At 31.7% G+C, this 25,039-nt stretch overlaps 2 protein-coding genes, 1 long non-coding RNA gene and 1 pseudogene across 3 annotated transcripts; 3 read left to right on the forward strand and 1 right to left on the reverse strand.

Moving 5' to 3' along the window:
• The first annotated feature begins 421 nt into the window (after positions 1 to 421).
• On the forward strand, positions 422 to 2,782 carry LOC131623204 (uncharacterized). The gene is made up of 9 exons (XM_058894202.1): positions 422 to 562; positions 653 to 920; positions 1,002 to 1,220; positions 1,313 to 1,406; positions 1,544 to 1,682; positions 1,766 to 1,923; positions 2,025 to 2,145; positions 2,226 to 2,396; positions 2,630 to 2,782. The coding sequence occupies exons 1-9, from the start codon at positions 422 to 424 to the stop codon at positions 2,780 to 2,782; spliced, it is 1,464 nt and encodes a 487-aa protein (XP_058750185.1).
• Positions 2,783 to 5,636: 2,854 nt separating this feature from the next.
• LOC131623205 (uncharacterized) lies at positions 5,637 to 11,490 on the forward strand (annotated as a pseudogene).
• Positions 11,491 to 11,796: 306 nt separating this feature from the next.
• Positions 11,797 to 14,519, reverse strand: LOC131623221 (probable glucuronoxylan glucuronosyltransferase IRX7). Its single transcript, XM_058894218.1, has 3 exons — positions 13,613 to 14,519; positions 13,253 to 13,503; positions 11,797 to 13,160 (listed from the first exon to the last, which is right to left on the reverse strand). The coding sequence occupies exons 1-3, from the start codon at positions 14,255 to 14,257 to the stop codon at positions 12,680 to 12,682; spliced, it is 1,377 nt and encodes a 458-aa protein (XP_058750201.1). The 5' UTR covers positions 14,258 to 14,519; the 3' UTR covers positions 11,797 to 12,679.
• A 6,406-nt stretch (positions 14,520 to 20,925) lies between these two features.
• Positions 20,926 to 21,994, forward strand: LOC131623193 (uncharacterized). Its single transcript, XR_009290161.1, has 3 exons — positions 20,926 to 21,521; positions 21,645 to 21,714; positions 21,887 to 21,994. It is a non-coding gene; the product is annotated as an uncharacterized LOC131623193 (long non-coding RNA).
• Positions 21,995 to 25,039: the final 3,045 nt, after the last annotated feature.

Below are 25,039 nucleotides of genomic sequence, written 5' to 3' on the forward strand. Positions count from 1 at the left end.
GCAATTCCATAATTACTCCCCTACACAATAAATCCATCGCCACGTGAATCAAAGAAAAAAAACCACAAATCTGGCTTGGGAAACACAGAACTCCATTTGTTCATTAACTGCAACCTTTCATTGTTCCATAAACTTTTTGTGTTCCATAAGCTGCATAAAACATGACCAAATGCATAACCATGTATATTCTGCTGCATCTGGGTTCCCTGCGATTTTCGCTCCTCTTCCATCTCAAGCCAAATCATTCGCCTCCATCACCTTCCCCGCGATTTTCACTCCTCCTTCGTCTCAAGAAACTATCTTCTTCTCCATCCCCCCGTCTCTAACTTCTGCTAAACACTGTTTATATTAATCTCCATTTGATTCATCTTTGATAATTAACTGAAATCTCTACTCTTCTTGCACAGTTTGTATGTGAATCATGTCTCGCCCTATTGAGCCATTGAAAGAGATCAATGATTCAAAAGATTTGTGGAAGATCGCTGTTAGATGCAAACATCTATGGACTGTCACAAGTTCTTCAAACAAAGAACACATGGAGATGGTTTTGGTTGATTATAAGGTACTGTAGCAGGATATGGTTCCCCACTGATTACTTATTATATGTTTTGTGTTGATTAACCACTGATGATGAAATGTTCGTTTCTTTCAGCGTGATATGATTCAGGCTGTTGTCCCTGCTTATTTGCTTTCCAAATTCAAATCTCAAATTGAAACAGGAAACTCTTATATCATGCAAAGTTTTAAAGTTGGGAGGAATGATTTTGCTTTTAAGTCGACAAATCATACATACAAATTGGTTTTTTGTGGCTCAACTTCTGTTAAGAAGGCAGAATTTCCTGACATCCCTCATAACTATCTTAACATTATTGCTTTGAATTCCATAGTTGAAGGAAGGTTTCAATCAAATGTTTTGGTTGGTAAGTTCCCTACACCCTACTTTCAGAAATTATAATTTATTTTTGTTGAAAATTTTTAACCAATCCATTTTTTTTTCTTAGATTTGATTGGAGGAATCACTGATATCACTCAAACCCAAGTTAACGGTGACAACAGCAAGAACAGAATAGTTTTTTCAATTGTAGATGCCAGCAAAACAGTTGTACAATGTACTCTTTGGGGCCAACTTGCAGTTCAGCTATATGAGTATTATAAGAATAATAAGCAAGCATCAAATATTGTCATTGTGCTAATCAATGCAAGGGTTAAAGAGGCTCAAGGTAATCATGCATGATACAATAGTTTAAATGTAAATGCTCAATATCTTTTATATCCAACAGTTGTAAATGTTTCTTCAATACTTGTGATTCAGGAGGATTTCCAGTTAGTGTTTCCAACACATGGAATGGAACGAAACTGTTGATTAATGACCTTGCTATTGAGGAAGTCAAGAGTCTAAAAGAAAGGTGCTATAGCATGTGTCTGTTTCTTTATTATATCGTTCGGAATGCTTATTGATCTTCTTCTTAACTGTCTTGCATAATAATTTATTTAACTTGATGTTGATTTTAATTGAATTTAATGTTGTGTTTACATTTTTCAGACTTGGTGTTGATTTGCCTTTGTTATCATCTTCAAGTGTACAAGTTGAGACGACGCAAAACTCATTTTATTCTGACTATGACAAATTTGTTTGGAAGGCTGAAATAATGAGTCTCTCTGAGATAACAAATCTGCAACATGTAAGAAAGAATGACTGTTTCCTTATATTGCTATCGTTCTTAAAGCCTCATATAACTGTAATTGATATTCGCCAATTTTGTAGGAAACAACCTGTGTTACCGTTGCTACCCTCGATAAGTTTGACGCTGGGCAGATGGGGTGGTACTATGATGGATGTGTGGAATGTACAAGGAGTGTGACTGCCAAGGATGCAAAGCTGAAGTGTTTTAAGGATCATATTAGCCCAGAACCTGTGCCACGGTATACTTTATATTCCTCTTCCATTGCCAACTGGTAATGTTTATATTCTCTTACAAATAGTGAAGATTAATGTGTTCTCCTATGTTTCATGAATCATTAAGGTATAAACTTGATATAACAGCTGTTGACGGCAGTTCGAAGGCAAAGTTCGTCTTTTGGGACACAGACTGCGTGAAGTTAATTGGGAAGTCTGCTCTTCAAATGAAGATGGATTTAACACAGGTATGTAATTGTTGCATAAAACAATATTTAAATCAATTGTTTTTGGTTTTTAAGGTGTCTAAAACTTTTTATTCTTATAGTCTGTTCATTACGATCCACTTGAGTTCCCTTACGAACTTGACTCCATATTGGCAAAAGAATTGGCAATTAGAGCTGTTTATCAGCCTAAAAATGGGAGACTTTCTGTCATTGGCTTCAAGACTGGTGAAGATGTGCGTAATAAAATTAAGGAGAGTTTCAAATTTGAAGAGGTAATCTTTTGTAATCTTCGTTTGATGAGTGCTTAGTTTTCTTAGGGCGTACACTAACTGTTTTTTATTTTCACCAGACCTCAAAGCTTCGAGCACCAGAACCTCTGTCCCAGGATGACATGAATATCATTTCTGTATGTATTTTTTACATGTGATATTCTTTACTTGCTGGGCAACTTTATCATTGTGTCATTATTGTAAATTTTATCGTTGCCTTTCTTTATTCATGATAGGAACCTCTATCTGCATCTGCAGAAAATGATCTGAGCATTGAAAATTCAGGACTCACTCCATGTAAGAGACTTATGAATGATGCAGTAGAAGATAATGATAGTGTACAACAATCATCAACCAAGATGGCCAAAGATATTAAACAGGAGAAATAGTTAGCTTCAAAATTTATAAGTTTTAAATTTACATTGCCTTATGATCAAGACATTTGGTTTATTTAATTAGTTGGATGATATTTTATTTTGCCGTTCTGGTACTTAGTTTATCATAATTGTTGAGTTTGAGGTTTTCTAAAGACTAAGATATGTTGAATTACAATTGTCCCATTTAGTTATGATATATACAAGGTTTTCATTGATTTGAGTTTATCATGATGGGCATTGTTTCAAATCTACTTCTGTTTGAAATGCTTCTAATGAATTTGAATTTGAATTGCTTAAATAATATACCATTGCTGTCATATACTATTAAAGATTTTAATTGATCGAATTCCTATGCATTTGTATATGTTTTATAATTTAGAATTGATGGCATGCTTTATATTCTAAGTAGAAAACAAAAACTCTAATTAAAAAACACCCTGTCTAAATGAGCCTAACTATAAACATTTTAAAAAACAGATATGTGAATAACAGTTATGGAAAACTATGTAGAAGTTAGGTTCTGCCCTTACAAATTGACTGTAACAAGTTTTGGAAAACTATAAGTGTCATCATTACATAGATATTTGGATTGTGATTGACAGATTAGGTTTCTAAATCCAAAATGGTGAGTTCATTCCTGACAAGCCAATGTAACTAAAACCATTGAGCAAATTATGAAGTTGTGTTAACAATATATTTAAACAGCAAAAAAAATGTATAGTCTGATCCAGATAATATATCCAGTGCAGACAAAATAAGTAACCTTATATTGAATACTATCGTGGTTTAAGTTATAAACATATCTACATAAGTAGGGTATCAACCAATAATGGACAGGCAATGTGTACACATTGCGAATTTAACGAGAAAATTAAAGAAGAACACCATATATGCAAATTTAAACATTAAAGATAATTCAGTACTACCTTCATTATGAAGGTTACTTAATCATGCATCAAAATATGTCATGGCCAATAAAACAACAGTTATCAGCACATGTCTTAAATATCCTTAACAAAAAAACAATTGTTTTGATTGTACCCACAGTTAAGTTAAAATCAAAGAGAAGAAACAAATACACATAGATAACAAAGCTTAATTGCTGGTCTGCTTCACTTTCCTCTCAACCCTCGCGTACAAGATTTCCTGGTCTGAATTATAGTTGAATACCACCTTATCACCGACCTTCAACTTTCTGTCATGTACAAATGCATACCAACCATAACCAAGATACATTTCAACGTATTTTCTGTTTGACTTCAGAATCTTGCACTCATAAAAAGATAAGTCTTCAAGATCATACAGCCTGCATCCTGTTATGTCCTGTCTTAGAGCTTTCTTTATCACCTCCTGAGGGAATTGCTGCATCACAAATTGGTTGTTGTTACAAATGTTCACATCATTAATCGTACAAACATCACTTTAATATTGAAATCAGAGATCTTATAAATGATGCAGTAGAAGATAATTAATAGTCTGCAACAATCACCAACCAAGATTTTGAAGATATTAAAAAGTATAAATAGTTACATGATTTTTTTCTAACTTTTGAATTTTCCATGCTTAATGATCAACACAATTAGTTTATTGAAGTTGTTAAATGATGTTTGGTTTGTGTTGTTGCATTACAAATTTGTTGTTATTAACAATGTTCACATCATTGACCGTACAAACTAAAGTACTGTTGAAGTCAGAAATCTTACCATCACTTGATGACCTCTAATTTGGGACTTGGTGATCTCTTTTTCCCATGATATCTCTTTCTGCAGCACTTTATCATTGTTATTCGTCTGAGAAGGCTGGCCAGCATCACGCTCCATTTTCACATCCTTCAACAAGGCATCATGGTTTGCTCCAGAGGTTTGCCCTAATTCATTAAACAAAGAAGCAGTTAGGGTCTTTGAGCTTTGCCCTATTTCATCCTCCTCAACTTTCACTTCTTTCAATACAGATTTGGTGTTTCCATCAGATACTTCATCATCATCAGCTTTCTGGCCTAAGATGCAGTTGATTTCCTCAGTGTCAAGAGACAAGAACCTGTTTTCAAACAGAAGTTACCACGGTTGTTTCCATATTATTATAAAAAAACGATCAAATGGATGTTGCAACAAAGACAAACAGAGGTATGTACGTTCTATGCATAACCTTACCCGCCACTCCATGAAGAATAAGACATTTTCGCAGGGATGTGTTGAATCGAATGCTTTGGGAGTATGTTTCTTTGACTGGTTTTGTTTTTGCATGCAGGGGATAATAGTAAGAGGAGCTATGTGATTTGATTTTTTATTATAACACAAGAAGAAAATCTGGAAGCAAATCTCAAAAGGTATGGCCTTGCAAAACGTGTCTGCCCTTTCACATTACAAGTATAAGTTGTTACTATTCATTGGTGAGGGATTATACTTACTGCATTTGCATTTTCCAATGTTTTTTTTTCTTTTAATTTAATTGCATTTTTTGTTAATGCCATTTTTCTGTATTCAATGTTATCATTGATTGTAACCTTTTTGTGGTTTACCAACAGTTTTGTTATTTTACCATTAATTGATTAAATGGAATAATTATGCTGACCAAACACTTAACCATCAACTTTAATATCCCCTCTCATGTCTTTAACGTTTTTACTGTGATAATTAGATGGTTAATTATTAATAAGGCAAAGCACGTTAAAAATAATAGCAAATACCATTGTGCATGGACATTTAATATGTATACACATCCTTACCATATTCTCTCTGTTTAATTGGCTGACTGTTCAAATAACAAAATAGGTATGAGAAAAAACTTTTCACATTAGAATTCTATAGGTGTTGTCTTTTATTTTGTTTGCATGAGGTATACTTAGCAAACCATTTACATAGCTATTATGGAATCAGACGATTGTGAGAGTAAGAAAGTTGCAGCATTGGCAAGAAGAAGGAGGAAACAAATTCTCAGTGAAAGAAGATTGAAAAGAAGTAGAGTTGGTGATAAAGTATTGGATTTTGAAGTATGTTTCAGTAGGAACTATCATCCATCCATTGAAAACATCAGAACACCACTTTCTAACATCACTTCTTCGGTGATTAATCAAAGGAGTCAAAAATCGAATACACATCCAGCAGAGCTTCTAAGGTCATCAGCAACGCTAGAAACGTCAGTGTCAATAAGTTTCAAAATCAAAGGCAACGCAATGCTTATAAACTGAAGTCAAATACGACAACACCCAATGTTGGTTCATGCAGCTCAAATTCAACATGTACTATGGATACCATGTCCCCTAACCTGGTAGCTGCGACATCATATCAACGAACAAAGACAATTATTCAACCAAATACCCCACGGCTGAGCAGACAACATGCTTTCAATTCTCCTGTCAGCCTCGATACAAACACACCTTCAAGTGGTACAACATCTTCCTTTTCTAATCAAGTCTTCAAAAACGTTAATACACTGCAAAGTGGATCAGTCGTTTCATCCAGAAGACAATTGAATGTTGGTGCTATTCAATCTATGGCCGCCAATCTATTCAAAAAATTCTCAAATATTGATCATTATGGTGAGTCTTCATCCACAAGCAATATTCACCGCAACACAAGTGTTAATAACGAAGCAGATGAAACCGTTGAAGATGGAACAACGGATGATTCAATATCTGATAGTGATTGTGAGTTCATAAATGCAAATCCTGACTATGACACAGCATCAACTCTTGATGATGAAGAAACCTTAGAACCAAACTATGCGCCGCAAAACGTGAAAGATTCTGGTACATATGTATAGATATATGTAACACTTTATTTTATACTTCAAACTAACTAATGTGATTTGATTCCTGTAAGCCATGCCATATTCAATGCTGCAGTCATGAAACATCTATAGTTGTGACTATTTTATTCTAAATTCTGACTTGCTTCGTGTTTGTTTGAATAAAACAGGCTACTCTGATATCGGTGATCCAATTGTCGAATGCATACATTGTGGAGCACTGATGTGGTATCAAGAGAAGACAGACAAACGAAAACATAGTGATGTACCCAAATTCCAATTATGTTGTGGAAATGGTAAAGTTGTGTTGCCGCTTTTGAATGAACCGCCACTGTTACTAAAGCATCTATTGTCTGATGATAATGATTCAGACTGTATAAACTATCAACAGTATTGCAGATTGTACAACATTATGTTTGCCTTTACGTCACCCAAAATGAAGTTTGACAATAGATACCAATCGGCAGGAGGACCGCCTAACATAAGGATACATGGACAGACTTGCCATAGAATTGGGAGCATGCTCCCTTTAGATGGAGAAACACCAAAATTTGCACAGCTTTATATTTATGACACTGATAATGAAATCCATCATAGAATGGAAGGAATAGGGTAATGTCTGAATTCTTCCTTTGTTTTATGACATTATTCTGTTTTACCTTCTTCTATATAAGTTCATAATGCATGTAAACTAACTGTTTTATAAAATGTGTTTCAGTCATAATCCTAATGTGAATCCAGAAACGGTTGGAAAATTGAAACTTATGCTTGATGAGTTCAACACACATGCTAAAACATTTAGGATGGCAGCAGATCGACTAAAAGATTCTCATGTACCTGATCTAAAATTGAAATTAATCGCCGATCGATCCAAGGACGGAAGAGTTTATAATCAACCAACAGTTTCTGAAGTTGCCGCACTTATCGTTGGTGATGTTGATACAGGATCTAAGAGACATATTATACTTGAGAGACAGAGTGGGAGGCTGAAAAGGATAAGTGAGTTTCATCCAAGTTATCTTGCTTTACAATATCCACTTTTGTTTCCATATGGCGAAGATGGTTTTAGAATCGGTATTCTACACAGGGAAACAAAAGCAAAGAAAAAGAATAATAAACTTACTATCAGAGAATGGCTTACGTTTGGATTCAAACCAGAACAGCCGAAGCACACACACTTTTGATGTCCAGAAGGCTTTTTCAGCAATTTTTGGTTGATGGTTTCACCATGATGGAGTCTCAAAGGTTGAATTACATACGCAAGCACCAGAAAAAATTAAGAGTTTCAAAATACAATAATTTGAACGGTCCAGAACAGGATCAGAACACTCAAGGAGCAAAAAAGGGTAAGAGGGTTGTTTTACCATCAACTTATGTTGGAAGTCGAAGATACATGGAGCAATTGTATTTTGATGGAATGGCTATTTGTAGTCATATTGGTTTTCCTGACCTTTTTATCACATTTACATGCAATCCAATGTGGCCCGAAGTCAAAAGACTGCTTCACCCAATGAGGTTGCAGCCCCATGATCGTTCCGACATTATATCAAGAGTTTTTAAAATTAAGTTGGATGAGTTGTTGTTTGATTTGACTAAGAAGCATGTCTTAGGGAGAGTGGTTGCATGTAAGTCATATTATTAATTTCATGCCGTCAAACTATGTTTTATGTTTATCACTTCTATTTAAAACCTCATATAATAATAAGCTCTCATTGCTATAATTTTATGCAGATATATACACCGTTGAGTTTCAAAAGAGGGGTTTACCACATGCTCATATTTTGCTATTCATGCATCCGCAAAGCAAGTATCCCACTCCCGAGGACATAAACAACATCATTTCAGCAGAGATACCATCAAAAGAAGATGATGTGGAATTGTATAATCTGGTGAAGAGATATATGATTCACGGCCCGTGTGGTTTGGCAAACATGCTGTCACCTTGCATGAAAGACACAAAATGCTCTAAATTCTTTCCAAAAAAATGGCAGCCTCAGACCATAGTTGATCAGGATGGATATCCTGTGTACCGAAGGAGGGATACTGGAAACACTGTTACGATAAAAAACGTTGTTCTTGATAACAGATCTGTTGTTCCTCACAATCCATATCTGTTGAAGAAATTTCAAGCTCACATTAATATGGAATGGTGTAATCAAGGTACTTCGGTTAAGTACTTATTTAAATATATAAACAAGGGGTATGACAGGATTACCGCTGCTGTCGTAGGAGACAACGACAGTCCTTTGACCGCTAAAAATGTCGATGAAATCAAGCAGTATCTTGATTGTAGATATGTCTCACCAAGCGAAGCATGTTGGAGAATATTTTCTTTTCCCATTCATGGAAGGTCTCCTGCAGTAGAAAGATTATATTTTCATCTTGAGGGCGATAATTCGGTATATTATACAGATTACGAACTGATAGATGAGGTTCTTGAAAAACCAAGTGTGAAGGAATCAATGTTTACCGCTTGGATGGAAGCAAACAAAACATATCCAGAGGCCAGAAATCTGACCTACTCAAATTTCCTCACTAAGTTTGTTTGTGATAAAAGATACCGACGATGGAGACCGCGTAAGAGAGGGCACACCATTGGAAGACTAATCTGGGTTCCTCCAAGTACAGGTGAGCTGTATTACCTGAGAATGATGCTGACTGTTGCAAAAGGGCCAACATGTTACGAGGATATAAAAAAGGTCGGTGGAATTGTTCGGGACAGTTTTAGGGATGCATGTTTTGAAATGGGATTTCTTAATGATGACAAGGAATATGTTGCAGCCATTAACGAGGCCAAAGATTGGGGTTCGGGACATTTTTTGAGAAAGTTATTCGTAACTATGCTATTGTCCGGTACAATTAACAGACCACGCCACGTTTGGCAAAAAACTTGGAAGACGCTGTCTGACGGTATTCTGCACCAACAAAGACAGTTAACTAATATAAAAGGTACATTGTTGCAATATATTTATAATAGATTATTTGTTGTGTGTATAACAAACTTTTATGCGTATCTCAGTTTGAGGATCTCACAAACAAGGAATCTTCTAAAATATGTTCCATTTAAATTAACTTCCATGCCACGACATATCAAGTTTTAATTGGTGTTTTTTTATAGATATGCAGTTAACAGAAGCTGAGTTGAAAAACTTGACCCTCATTGAGATTGAGAATATGTTGCAATCCAATCGAAGAAGTTTGCACGAATTCAAAGACATGCCTTATCCGGATGCTTATGTCACACGGCACGTTGGAAACCGACTGATTTACGAAGAACATGATTATAATACTGAAACTGAGCGAGAAAACTTCAACAATCTCTTTCGAGCCCTTACAGGTGATAATTTATATTTATACTATTTGATTGCATAAGCTGACAGTCCCACAGGTAGATATTTTTTGAAATATCACAATTTACATTATGCATGATAGATGAACAACGCTCAATCTTTGAAAAAAATCATGGAAGCTGTCGGAAAACAAAGAGGAGGGGTCTTTTTTTTACACGGTTATGGAGGGACCGGTAAAACTTTCATGTGGAGGACACTATCAAGTGCACTTCGTTCGGAAAAAAAAATTGTGCTTGCTGTTGCTTCAAGCGGTATAGCTTCGTTGTTATTACCAGGTGGACGAACTGCTCATTCCAAGTTCAAAATTCCTGTGCCAACACTTGACAACTCCACTTGCAATATTGACAAAAACACTGAACATTCTCAATTATTCGAGGCAACGGACGTGATAATATGGGATGAAGCACCTATGGCTCATAAAAATTGTTTTGAGGCATTGGATAGAACACTTAAAGACGTCATGGCCAAGAAGGGATTTGGGAATAAAATCTTTGGCGGCAAAGTTGTTGTTTTTGGAGGAGACTTCAGACAGATTCTTCCAGTTGTTCCGAGAGCAGGGCGTTCTGATATTGTTCATGCATCCATATGCTCCTCTTATATCTGGGACTATTGCCAAGTTCTAACACTAACAAAAAACATGAGACTTCAGCAGGGAAGCGATAATACAAGTTCTAATGAATTAGCGGAGTTCTCAAAATGGATTTTAAATGTCGGTGATGGTAAGATATCTGAACCAAATGATGGATTGGTGGACATAGAGATTCCTCAAGATTTATTGATTACCAATTATGAAGATCCTATCAAAGCTATTGTTGAGAATACATATCCCAATTTGGTTAATGTATTCCAAGATGTTGCATATCTACAAGGAAAAGCAATTCTTGCCTCAACCATTGAAGTTGTGGATAAGATCAATCATTATGTATTGGACCTTATACCAGGTAATATTTATTTATTCTTTTTTTGGTGCATGGGAAAAAGAATATGCAGCCTATGATTTTGAATTTACTAATGTTCGTATCTTTCTGTTGATTTTTTTTAGGTGAAGAGAAAGAGTATCTTAGTTACGATTCAATCGATAGAACTGACTCGAGTTATACCGAAGCTTATGAAGTGCTAACTCCAGAATTTCTTAGCAAATTAAGGACATCAGGTTTACCAAATCATAGAATCAAATTGAAAGTTGGTACTCCCATTATGCTTATGAGAAATTTGGACCAGACAGATGGATTGTGTAATGGAACAAGATTGATTGTCACAAGGTTGGCCAATCATGTCATTGAGGCAAAAATTATTTCTGGCAAGAACATAGGTAACCTTTTTTACATTCCTCGAATGTCTATGTCACCTTCAGAGTCACCGTGGCCATTTAAGTTGATTAGGAGACAATTTCCAATTATTGTCTCTTACGCAATGACAATTAATAAGTCTCAAGGCCAGTCTCTTGATAGTGTTGGTTTGTATTTGCCTTCTCCCGTGTTTAGTCATGGACAACTTTATGTTGCAATCTCAAGAGTTACTACAAAAAGTGGTCTTAAAATCTTAATACACGACAAAGAGAAGGTTCCGTGCTCCACTACCACAAATGTTGTATACAAGGAGGTTTTCCAATCACTTTGTTAGAAGGTAAGCTTATTCTTCTTTTCCATCTTTGTAACTGTATATGAAACACAGAATATTTATATGCCTTAAATTTTATTCTTAATCATATATTGTTTTATACATTTTATAATGTAGGTATACGATGCATGTTGTTGCCTGGTTGCAATCATACAAGAAGATAGCATCTGATATTTATACCAGCAAATATGGTTATTGTTTTTATTTTAAGACATAAAAAATTGAATGTATTAATAGCTTTTTCATTGTTTTGCCGTTTTGTATCATGTGTTTAACATTTATTAATATTTACTAAAACTTGGAAAACACTTAGGCTAAATATATGTCGTTAATTTATATAAGAGAACATTACAGGTGATAGACTGATTCATGTAATATCATCCCGACCAGACCCGTGCGATAGCACGGGTTTCCTACTAGTTTTACTTAACATTTTGAACCTGTTAGTTCTTTAAAAAATTCATGGTACAAAAGCACTACAATTATCTGATGTAGAACAAACAAGAGATGAGAACACAGAACACATGATACATACTACACCAAAAGTTCCATGTTGAATTCTTCATGCATTGATTTTGACACCCCATACCTTACCCGTGATCACTGACACCCCCCATTACCTTTCATTGCTTTCAATACTACTCCCTACTATTCAAAATTAAATTACTGCAATAAAGTACCTGACACACACAAACTTTCCACATACATGTCCATTCTCATTAATCATTTCACACACCAAACACCAATATCTCATCAACCCTTTCCCCACATTTATCCTCATTTTCCAATACCTTTTCACTCAACTCAAAACCTTTACCCAGTTCCAAGCTAACCAATTCCTAACTCAATAAAATAGTACTACTAGTATAAGAAACACCAACACACACCATTTAGAAAATTGTTTGTTATCTCCCATATTTTTTTTATATTCATATACAATTTATTTACAAGCAAAAATGATTTTACATAATAATAGTATCTCTCAAACTATTCAAAACCGCACGGACAACGAATCAATGCTACCATGGCCATGTCACCTTTAAATCTCTCAAATCTACTTCAATGGGTCCCATCATCACCCATTCATTTCCAGCTGTACTCCATTAATTCTTCTTTATATTTATTATTTACATTTATTCTTTTCCAATGTGTGTGAATCTATCTATGTGTAAAATCCCAATATTCAAACCCATTACGTGTCAAAATCTAATTGGCGTAAAACCCTCGAACTCCTATAAGACCTACCCAGCTTCTCACTCAAAGAATGTAACACCTGCCACGTGGCATCCCCTTCCTGGACCCTACTATTAAAAAGCAGTGCTTTCCTTGTCCGTGGGTCCCACAACTTCCTCTGAATCAAGCTTAAATTACTCGCTGCCACATTTTCCAATATCTCCGCTAGCCTCCAAACATCCCTCTCCGCCACCGTAACTGAAATCTCCGACCATTTCACGGCTGCCGGAAACGGTAACCGAATTCCATCCGCTATAATAACCGGCACACAACCCAAAGCAACAGACTCAACCAACCTTGGACTCCATGGGGCCCACCCCAGAGGACACAAACAAAACACCGAGCGAGCAATCTCCGACTGATAACCGGCAAATCTCCGCCGTTGAAGATAAAACCTCCGGTCGCCGTTGAAATTTTTCCATATCACCGTCCTCACTTTCCTTCAAGGACAAAACCGTAAATTCAATACAAAATCCATTAAAAAAAATAAGCATGCAAATTAAAATTTTGATTGGAGATTAAAATTGATTACTTGCTGTAAAATCTTCCACTAACGTTCTTAGGATGAACCTCCATTTTTCCACGGAAGAAAACCCAAATATCTCGCCGTCCGTTCACCGGAAAATTCTTCAACGTGTTAACTATACTTCCCGGTGAAACAAACGGCGGTATCACAACATGTTCAACCTTCTGACAAGGATGATCATACGTAACTCCAAACGTTTGTAACACAATTGATCTCTTCATGATTTCAGGCACTCCATCTTTAATCGCAACGTCCTCCTTCAAAATCCAAAAATAAAATTTATCATTGAAAAAAATACATGTATAACAATAACAATTAACAACGTAAGATAAACTAATATTAATATTGAGTTGTTTATTTCTTTACCAGGGTATGGAAACAAGAACCGAAATCATGGGAAGCTACGAAAACATGGTCGGAGCCTCTGCTCCGGTTCCAGAACGGGTAATCAGAAGAGATGAGATGAACTGCGGAAGAAATTAAGGAACGCGCGTGACCGATGGCAGGGAAGCCATTAACGGTGCTGAAGTTGCAGGAAACGTAAACGGGAACGAAGAAAAAGTCAGCGTCATAAGGGTCAAAAGTTCGAGAATCGCTTGTTAATAAAGCTTTATGGATAGCAACTTCTGAAGCAAATAAATGAGTTTTGCATCGTTGGTTTGTAAGCCAAACTGTGTTGTATTTCGGAGGAAGATCGTAGATGAATATTTTCAGGTTTTTTATATTTGATGTTGTTTTGTTGGTGGAAAAGGATTGAGATTGAGAAAGTGATTTTATGATGTGGATTGGTTTTTGGTTATGGTGGTGGTGATTGTTGTTGTTGTTGCTGATGAGGTAGGAAGTGAAGAAATAGAGAGAAAGAGAAAGCCAGAGAATCCATTTGAAGTATTTATGGAAAGAGTTGTATTTTTCTTGTTGAGGTCTAAAACCATGTTTGTTGTTGTGCATGAGTTTCATTTTAACATAGTATCCTTTGTTGTTTTTTGAGGATGTTTTCTTGAGATTCTCCATTTCATTTATTGAAAAAAGAAGTATGATGTGAGAAGGAAATGGATTGAAGATGAAGGATGGTGAGAGGTTGAGGGAGTGTTTGGTAGTTGGGAGGGTGTTTTCGTGTTCTGGTATGGGAAGAAGTGGAAGCGAAGAAACAGTGATGGAGGAGAAGGAAAGGTGTGAATTTTTGTTGGGATTTCGTTATTGAACAGAGAGGATAAATTGTTTTTTATTTTCGGAAAATGGGTGTTATGTTAAATTAATGTGTTATAATTAATGCTTTTAAATTTTAATGGGTGTTCTGGTGTGTTAAATTAAGGCTTTTAAATATTTATATTTTTCTACAGGGTGTAATGTAATGTAATGTATAGTCTGTATTGTTGTCCTTGTGGTTTTATTCGGAATGAGTGGACATTTTCCTACACTTGCTCATTTATTTTACAATAGTTGTTGTATAGGATGATATCACACAATTTTAAATTTATTATAAATGAAAAAAATAAGATTTTATTAATTTGTTCTTATTACCTATCATTATAAAAAATATATAGTGAACAATAATTATACAGAAGTGATATAAGATTTATTAATTTGAAAAGTCAATTAAGCTTATATATTTGTAGATCAAAATTGACAATTATTTAAATCAAATATTTTCTTGTAAATTTATAAACTGTACAAAAAAAAAAATCATATATCATTAATTATTTTGTTTTTTTTTAATTATGTATTTTTTTATTTTACATTTAAAACAACTAAAATATATATTTTTTATCTTATGTATCAAAGAAAATTTATTTTTTAAATATAATAAATATTTAAAATACCCTAACAATATATATATATATATATATATATATATATATATATATATATATATATATATAAATTTTAAAAAGTATATATAAATAGAACCATGTGAGATAGTTAACATAAATAATCGAATTGTATTATTGTAAGTCTTTTTATTTTTTAATTTAATAATTTGAATACTAGTTAAAAAAACATAAGTTTATAATATATAGAATATATTTCAGTTTTTCATTTTTAAAATTATGACATATATTACTTATATTGATATTAAAACATAATTAGTCAAATTTAAATTTATAATAAATTTAAGAATTTATTTCATACTTTTTTATTTATTTATAGTAGTTTTAATTAATTTATAATCTCATTTATTGCTTTTGAAAATTTTAATTTGTTTACTTATGATCAATATTACAATTTACTTTTAATAAAAAGAGAAAATTTATTATAATAATTGTTACAAATATGTTTTTAATTAGAATGTCATCTTGATTGATTCTCTTTTTATTTAACGCGTTAATTTTTTTTATTTATACAAATTATTAATAAATTAGAAATATCCAAATTATTTTATAATTTACAAAGAAAAATAGTTAAATAAACTTCCATATATATACTATTAATAATAATTATATTTTATTTTATTTATACAATAGACAATAATAATCTTACTATAAATAAAATTTCTAAATTATAAATATTTTTAAAATTTTTTTATTTAAAAAATATTTAATCCGTGCCTCGGACAGTCTAAGTGCTGGTTATCGTAAAATTCAGAACATTATTAGTATCTTATAAAAAGAATAACAAGGAAAAAGAACATGAAAGTTGAAATGGAAAGAGATGGATTATTTTCTTCTCACGTGCATGAGTAATCAGTAGTAATGGATCATAAAGACGAAGCTCTTGGTAACATGCAGCTTTTTTTCTCATCTTTTCTTTTGCATTAAAATTAATAAATTGTGATTGCAAAGTTTAAATAAATAATAAACCTATAAAATATGATGACATAGTAAGTAAAATATTAGGGATTCATACTTGCGTTCTTATAAGAAGTTGTTGCATTTAGTTAGCTAAATGGAACTATGACTATAATATTTTAAAGGATTAATACCTATTTTTCTTATGTCATATAGGTTTTTTTTTTTTAAAACTCCTCTGCAAATAAAAAATCTTGTATGAAATATCCTAACTTTTAAAAATTATTTGTCTTTAATCTTTGGTCATGCCACACCACCAAAATTGATGATGTGGCATCGTTTTTTTATTATTATTAATTTAGAATAGCTGTCACATGTGTTTATTGTCTCGTGGAAAGTCCAAATTGCCCTTCTACAATCAAAACATAAACTCAAGTTCTGCAATTTGGATTGTGAAATACATCTCAGCCTCTTTGTGCAACACTCAGATGCTTTGGATGAAGAATCAACTAGAGGATTATCGAATTTATGAGATCATCGGAAGATGTTTCGGTCAGTAACATTCATGATTAAATAGAGATATTTTGATCTTCTAGATTCTGAGAATATTAAAGGCGTCACTCGGATTTGATTGATGTGTGTAACCCTGATTATGCAAATAATTATTTCTACCAAGTGTCACTTGAGCATTATGTTTTAATCTACTATAAATGATTAAAATCAAATTATAATGATCATTTATTACTTCTTATATCTTTTGATTCCATGCACTACATACTCCTTCTATGTGCCATGCACTATTCATTAACCACCTCTCGTTCTTGAAATCAGAGAAATCATGTTTTTACCCTTAACATTTTTTTTGAGAAATCTCATCTCAAGCATCCAACTTCATTCCCTCCTCTATTTCATTGTACTCCATTTCATCATCAATAAGGCCTTATTTATTGTTCTTGCCTTCTAAGTTTCATGTTCTTCACTCATAAATTTTTTGATTATGACAAAAAGGGGGAGTAATATCTAAAGTCAAAATTTTGATGCTAATAATCATCTTCCTGAAATAAAAATGCTCATATTTTCTAACATCGCATAAAACGGTTGTTTCTGTTATAAGTGATTTTGTTTTCCATGATATCATGAACTCTGATGGTAATCAGGCTCTGAAAAGTGATAAACAACGAATATGATTGGAATCAGATTCTAAGAAGATGTTATCCATAATCAGGCTCTAAATCTCTTCAAATATCTTATTTAACCAATCAATCTCTGAATTTAATATCCAGATTTAAACTACCAGGTAGAGCAACAACCAGGCTGTGAAAGAATATTATTCAGGCTTTGAGTTTCTAAGATTAGAAATCAAGCTCTGGAAATGAAATTGGAAAGCAGGCTCTGGAAATGAAAGATTCCAAGACTCTGAAGGATCGTAATATCTGATCTATTGGAACCATGGGAGTTACCTAGAACGGTTCATATCAGGATATTTGATCTATATTAAGTCTCAAACTCAGGGGGAGTTATGTATACAAAGGATAAGTATTTATTACCCTCCATTCTAATAAATCTTTCTCTGATTACATACAAAATTGTGTCATCAAAATACATAGTTTTGTCATCGTCAAAAAGGGGGAGATTGTTAGAACAAGATTTGGTTCTGCAATATATCTCTGAGTTTTGATGATAACAATGAGTATGTTTGTAATGAACAATTTTGGTACTATAATGTTTGTTGCTTTGAGCTTTTAACAAACAGGTTCTGAATCTAATGAAAGGTGTGGCCAACACATCAGAAGATACCAAGTTCCGCATTCGCGCTACACAAGTTCTGATGAACATTAGCAAAATGCTTCAGAAGCATATGAAGTTATCACTCTAATACAAAGTCTGAAGAAATCAATATGAAGACCAAGTGCTGAAAAACTCTGAAGACGCAGCTCTGAAGACTTGAAGCTCTGAAGATTCATGTTTCTGAAGACAAAGGGTACTGAAGACCAAGTGTTGAAGATGTGGTTCTGAAGACCCAAAAGCTTTTTTTTTCTTCCAACTCATGATGTCATTCTCTGAAGTTCAAGAAGAAAAGAAAATAACATTATGTAATATGAAGTACAAGGTACAGACGAATGTTTTGCTCCACTACTGAGAAAGGACGAACGTTGCATACTATCTTGTCTCCCACTACGATCAAGCCGTCAAACTTCTGGAAGTTCTAGAATTGTCCTCCAACGGATATATTATTATATTGGCTATATAAAGGGATTGAAGACTCAAAGAGAAAGCTGCATGATCACATCCATTCTTGAAAGACTGTTCATAGCTTTATACTCTTAAGTCTATAATTTGAAATATATCATTTACATTCAGCTTGTGTAGAAGCATTTATACTATAAACAAACTCTGATTCAAACGGTTGTTTGATTGTGCCTCAAGAGACCTGTTGGTCAGAAGTATTGGGAAGTTTAGGACTATAGAGTCTTAAAAGTTGTTTGTCACTTGCGGTTGCTTGTGCAGAGTGTTAGTCACTTGCGGTTTCTTGTTCAAAGTTAGTCACTTGCGGTTGCTTATGCAGAGTTAGTCATTTGTGGTTGCTTGTGTAGAGTTAGTCACTTGCGGTTGCATGTGCATGATTAGTCACTTGCGGTAGCTTGTGTAGAGGTGTTTGTCACTTGCGGATGCTTGTGCATTATATTGTGAGTCACCAGCGGTTGCCTATGCAATTGTAATCAATTTGGTTATAGTGGATTAAGACCTCGATTGAGAGAGGCGAAATCACCTTGGCGGGTGGACTAGACTAGCTTGGGAATTTCTCAAGTGAACTAGTATAAATATACATTTTGCTTTCCTTCTTGCACTTTATAGTTATTATCAAGAGTAAAAAGTTTGTTGTCGAAAGAGGAGATTTGTTTTTTTTTTATCAAAGTTTTATTTGTTAAAATCCCTATTCAAACCCTCCTTTCTAGTATTTTTCACACCTTTAGTCAGCTGATGTTTTGAGTTCATAGTTTTATTTGGGTTATAGATTGTTAATTAGAATTTTTTTGTTGGAACTAATATTAACCAAACTTGTTGAATTGCTAATAGGTTTGAGTTGATGGTGGAGTTGAGTTGTGAATATGTAAAAGGATGCGTTTCTTAACTATGAAGATGTGAAGTTTAGTTCCTAGATTCAACTTCCTGATTATGTGGAACTAAAGTTAAGGGTAAGTATAGGAAATTAAAATTTTGTGTAAATTGAATATTTGAAATTGAAGAGGAGTTTAGTTTCTAGATTAACTTCCTAATTTCATGATAGAATTAAAATTTTGTGTAAATTGAATATTTGAAATTTGTAATGGTCCCCTAAATGGGAGGGCCCTTTTCAAGTTATCCAGGTGTTTTTTAATGGTGCATACGAAATTGAAGAATTAAGCGAAGATAAAATAATCTTGAAAGTGAATGGAAAATATTTGAAAAGATATAAGTCTGCACTTCAAAAAATCAAAATAATGCAAGAATAGTACACACACACACAACAATCGAAACCAATATGGTAAACAAAGAAATTAAAATTTGTCACAATGGCTAAAGTCATTACATAAAGGCCACGAAGGGAAATAATCCGTCATAATAAAAAGAATAGAAATTCTTAGAACATTATAAATTTCAACAAAAAGTGGTGGCAGTTATAGCTACTTACGATCTCCTAGAAACTAGGAGTGACATGATTGAAGAAGATTCGCGCGTGAAGTCTTGCAAAGATGTCATAATGATTATGACGTCATCGGAACTGAAGAGCTTAGCGTCGAAATGAATGTTCAAAAAATGTCTTTTTCTTCAATATGTTGAAATTGACATTTTTAGGGGGCAATTTGTTAGATGAAGTTTTTGACGCCATGTTATCTTAATAAAGAGTGGGAAATATCTTTGGAGATATTATGAACTTTCGACAAGAAAGTGTGTTTGCTAAAGATCTATCGAAGTTGCCCATATGCAAGAGGAAAACATTGGATGGGGACTTAAAAATATTTCAGGAGTGTTCATTCATTTATACAATATCTCAAATAAACTCAAAGTATATGCGTTATTGAGAAAAGAGACCCCTGAGAAATGTACACACCATTTTTATTCAATTTACAATTTATCATTTCCAGAATTTACTTACTTCTTGCAATTTACTTTCAATTGTCTTTACTACATTTTCTTTATAAGTTTCGCAAGATTACTTTAAAGATTAACTTAGATTAATACAAAATTATGAATATTGTCGAATTGTTCTTAATTTCCAAGAATATAATTTAAAATAAAAGCACACGTCCTAGAATCAATATAGTCGAACCTGTGAGCAACCTAAAAACATTTATTTTAGAAGACTGGCGCTTGTTTATCAAATTTTAGGGTAAACATAGGTGTCCCGTTAAAGAATGTTAACGGAAGTATAAATGTAAGTGAAACAAAGAATGCTCTATCGTGTTAATCCCTAATTGCCTCCGACAATTTTTCCATTTTTAATAAATAATAATAATAATAATAATAATAAAAATAATAATAATAATAATCAACAATGATTTTTTTTTGAAATCATCTTATTTTTTAATTTTTAATATAATATCAGTGATTTGTTTTTAACTATATCATGTCATTAATAATATGACATATTTCTTAAGTTATTATTTTCATTTTATTATTATGATAATTAATGGAAACAATTTGATAAAATTGTTATTGTATTTTCATCATTTATAATTTCTATATAAGCTCTTCTTGGCAGGATTACTTTTTTACTTTATAGTTCTGTCTTATATAGTAGTTTATAAGCTCATATGTTTTAAAAGACGTGTTTGATAACTAACATTATTTTTTCAGTTTATAATTTATTTTTATTAATTTATAACTTGAGATCATACACCAATAACATTTTTTGGAATCTATCATATAAGAAAGATAGATGTTCTTGAAATACCATTTATACCCTTTTTCCAAATTCTCTTCAATTAGGCTGTCCACGTGGACATCCTCTTTTTCCAATTTTTTCCTTTCACTAACTCTATACTCAGATAACCTTTTTATTTTTTTTCCTTTCCCTTACTCAACCTTTTGCTTGTCTTTTCAGTTTTCTTTCCTGTTGCTTTTCTTAATACCATTTGTTACTTTTCTTTCCATCCTATCCTATCAAGTCTGCAGCAGATTGAACCTATCAGTTTTGCTTGTAACTATGGATTTGGTTGAATCGATACAAACCACTTCTCTCTTAAATATCTTTCCTAAAACTATACCAACATTCAACTCTTTCAAAATCTCTCTCATTTCTTTAAACCTGTTAATATTTTGTGTGTGTTGAATTTGTTATAACTTTATTGATTAAAGCTACTATTTTTTCTCTTCGATTTTCTTCTTCAGATCTGTAGAAGATTGTAGATGAGATTTTGGATTTGGAGCTAATAGTATATCAAAGGTATCTTATCTTCAAGTTCTGATGATTTTATGTTTTATTTTTATTTTCATAGCTGTAAAAATATTATGGACGAAACTTTGTAATCAGGAGAAGTTTGATGAATGAGCCTTTATGAAATTTGGTAAATCTCCATCTTTTATTTGATTTCTTTGTTAGTTTCATTTTATTCTATTTTTTATGTTTCTCATAAGGGTTTCATGATTTGAAACTCATATTTTTGTTTCTTTTCCATTTTCTTCTCCAGATCTATAAAAGTTTGTGGATGAGATTTTGAATCTAGATCCAATAACAAATCAGCGATATCTATGTTCAACGTCTGGTGATTTTATGTTTTACTTTCATTTTTAGATATGTACAAATATTTTAGTTTCATGTTATCAAATAATCAAATTTTTATATTTATTTCTTGTATAATCATACATCTGTTTTTCTCTGCTTTGTTTTTTAATTACAGTGAAATTGATTTTTGTTTCTGAATTTACACAGAATGATCAAAGGGAATATGAACTGATCTAACAAGAAGAGGATGCAGGTATATGTATCTCTTTCCTTTTTATTTATTTTGCTTTATATCAATTTTGTATCTACAAGGAGAATAAATTAATTTTGGGTAATGCTAACGAGTGCCCCAGGGGCACTGGTTAAGAGATTAAAAAGGTAAGTTAACCATTGTTTAATAAAGTAAAAAGATCTGTTTTTTACCTAAAATATATGTAATCAATGCATGAAAACATAAATAATTAATTTTTTTTAAAGAATATTGTATATATTCAATGCATTGAATATGCTTATTTTCTTTATTAGGAATGCTTAACCAGTGCCCTCGTTAGCATGACCCATTAATTTTTCATGATTTTTTTTAAGGGAACAACAGATAAATGCAGGTACCTCCCATACTTTTTTATATTCTCAATTATTTTTCTATTTTGGTTGTAAGATTATTTTTGATTCTCTCATTTTCTAATATAATGTATTAAATAAATTGAGGTATATTGATTCTATTCTGCTTTTGGTTAAGGTTGCTTAGTGCATCTAATTGATTACTAATTAAATTCATTCTAATTTTTAAGATAATTTCCTTTTTCAGCTTAAAGATTATGTTCTTCATTATCATTTTTTTGTTATATATTTATTTCAATGTTAAGAGTTTCAAAATAGTTTTTATTATCTTATTCAACATCACGTGCACCTTTGTGCAGTATTTTTTGTTAAAAGAAAAGTTAAATTTTAGTAGGAGAACTTTTGTATAGCTACTCTGTCAAACATTAATTACATTGGGTGCTCTATAATAATTGACAGTAGATATGTATTTTTTACAATAGTACATTGGGTGCTTTATACGTATGATCAAGCCTTAGTTTTTTGGTACAAACATGTCCACTGCTTGCCTTTGCATGTTGCACTCTGACTGCTCTTTAACCATATTTTTTATCAACCAAAACAGATAGTCTGATACACATCATGTTGATAGGCATATTTTTTTATCAAATAGTCAACAAAATAGATATAAATTAGAGTGAAGACCCATTTTAGTCCCTCACAAATATTACACGAGTCAAATTAGTCTCTCACAAAAAAATTGACACAACTTAATCCCTTACAAAATTTAACCAGATCATATTAGTCCTTCTGTTAATATTTTTCTCAAATGGGTTTTTTTTCTAGTTTTAAACCGTGACTGTACTGTCACGTTGGATTTTATTTATTTTTTATTTTTTAAACACTAAATTGATTTTTATTTTTAATTTCATTTTTAAACAATTATAAATTAATAATATAAAAAATCCAAAATTGTTTCTTATAAGGAGTTGAACTCAGGCCCACGTGGTTAATCTTAAACAATTCTAAATTTAAAATAAAAAAATGCAAAATTTGTATCAATATGGTCTCGAACCTAAGTATCTTCAGATTAAATGACAGTCAATTTAATACAATAGAAATTGATTTGTCTATTTGTAAATGATAGTCACTTTACTAACAATAGAAATTGATTTGTCTAGTTGCTATTGATAGTCACTTTACTAACCGTAGAAATTGATTTGTCTAGTTGTAAATGATAATCACTTTATTAACAATAGAAATTGATTTATCTAGTTGTAAATGATAATCACTTTACTAACAATAGAAATTGATTTGTCTTGTAAATAATAATTGCTTTACTAACAATAGAAATTGATTTTTCTAGTTGTAAATGATAGTCACTTTATTAACGATAGAAATTGATTTGTCTAGTTGTAAAGTGAAAATCATTTAACTTGAAGGGACTTGGATTTGAGACCTCATATGTAAAAATTTATGTATAGAATTTGTTAATATTAGTATAAATCATGGAAATTACTTGTTTAAAAATTATTTTATAAGAAATAATTTTGGTTTTTTTGATATTATTCATTGATAACTGTTTAAAAATGAAATTAAAAATAAAAATTAATTTAGTATTTAAAAAAAATATAACGTGTCAGTCCAGTCACGGTTTAGAAGTATGAAAAGAACCGGTTTAGAAGTAGAAAAAACAGATTTGAGAAAAATATTAGCAGAATGACTAATATGATCCGGTTAAATTTTGTAAGGGATTAAGTTGGGTCAATTTTTTTGTGAGGGACTAATTTGACTCGTGTAATATTTGTGAGGGACCAAAATGGGTCTTCACTCTATAAATTAACTGTCCACTTGCAACACATCAAATCTTTTTTAAAAAATTAACATTCGTCACCTCAACCTTTTTTGTAATTTACAATTGGTCATAATTTAGAAACCAATAAATAGATTTAATATTAATTTTAAAAAATTAACATTAAATGAAAATAGAAAATAATAAAACAAAATTAAGAGAAACTAAATTTTAAATTTATGTTACTAATATTTGGTGTTGTTTATACCATATAATCATTATTACACTATTAAAAAAACTTTATTACTCTTTTCAAAATTTATTGTCTATTATTTTAAATATCATTCACTTATAGTTACAATATTTTTTTTAATAATTACTTTATTAAATTCTATAATTGATACTACTGTAAAAACACTCTAGAATTGACAACTATTTAAAAAAAAACTAAAATAAAATGGAAACAATATATATTACAATAACTTACACTTTTCATATTAAATATCATATTTTTCAATATTTTAATATATATATTGTTAAATATATTGTAAAAAAAAAATTAATTGTTAACAATTTTTGAATCTCTTATTCTTTTAAATTTTAATATACCATCATTTTTATTTTTATTTTTATGAGACAAAACAAACCAACACCAAAATAATGACATTTAAACAATACTAATTATTTATAACTTAAAAAATAAATTTATTACTTTAAATATATTTTTTTCAAATTTAAAAGAAAGAGAGATTTTAGAAATAAATGCAAAATAAAGAGATCAATATAAATAACAATTAATTTGCATTTAACACCTATTAAAATTTTTTAAAATTCATTTCAAATATATGTATAACCGATTAACTTTTTTAAAAAAAGAAAAATAATTTAAAGTTGTTTTGTGAGAACAATTATATAAAAATTGAAAATAAAAAATAAAAAATTATTAATTATTAATTTTCAAAAAGTGTTTGAAAATGAAAAATAAAAAATAAAAAATAATTAATTATTATTACTATTTAATATATAAA

Source organism: Vicia villosa, unplaced genomic scaffold (assembly GCF_029867415.1).
Source record: "Vicia villosa cultivar HV-30 ecotype Madison, WI unplaced genomic scaffold, Vvil1.0 ctg.000058F_1_1, whole genome shotgun sequence".
NCBI classification, from domain to species: domain Eukaryota; kingdom Viridiplantae; phylum Streptophyta; class Magnoliopsida; order Fabales; family Fabaceae; genus Vicia; species Vicia villosa.

Excerpts from the sequence above, each read along its gene's own strand:
- LOC131623204 (XM_058894202.1), top strand. The coding sequence starts at position 422 with ATGTCTCGCCCTATTGAGCCATTGAAAGAGATCAATGATTCAAAAGAT. Across the intron at positions 1,924-2,024 it reads AGCCCAGAACCTGTGCCACG|GTATAAACTTGATATAACAG; the intron begins GTATACTTTATA and ends TGAATCATTAAG. Across the intron at positions 2,397-2,629 it reads AGAGTTTCAAATTTGAAGAG|GAACCTCTATCTGCATCTGC; the intron begins GTAATCTTTTGT and ends TATTCATGATAG.
- LOC131623221 (XM_058894218.1), bottom strand. The coding sequence starts at position 14,257 with ATGGAGAATCTCAAGAAAACATCCTCAAAAAACAACAAAGGATACTAT. Across the intron at positions 13,504-13,612 it reads GTTCTTGTTTCCATACCCTG|GAGGACGTTGCGATTAAAGA; the intron begins GTAAAGAAATAA and ends TGGATTTTGAAG. Across the intron at positions 13,161-13,252 it reads AGTGGAAGATTTTACAGCAA|GAAAGTGAGGACGGTGATAT; the intron begins GTAATCAATTTT and ends TTGTCCTTGAAG.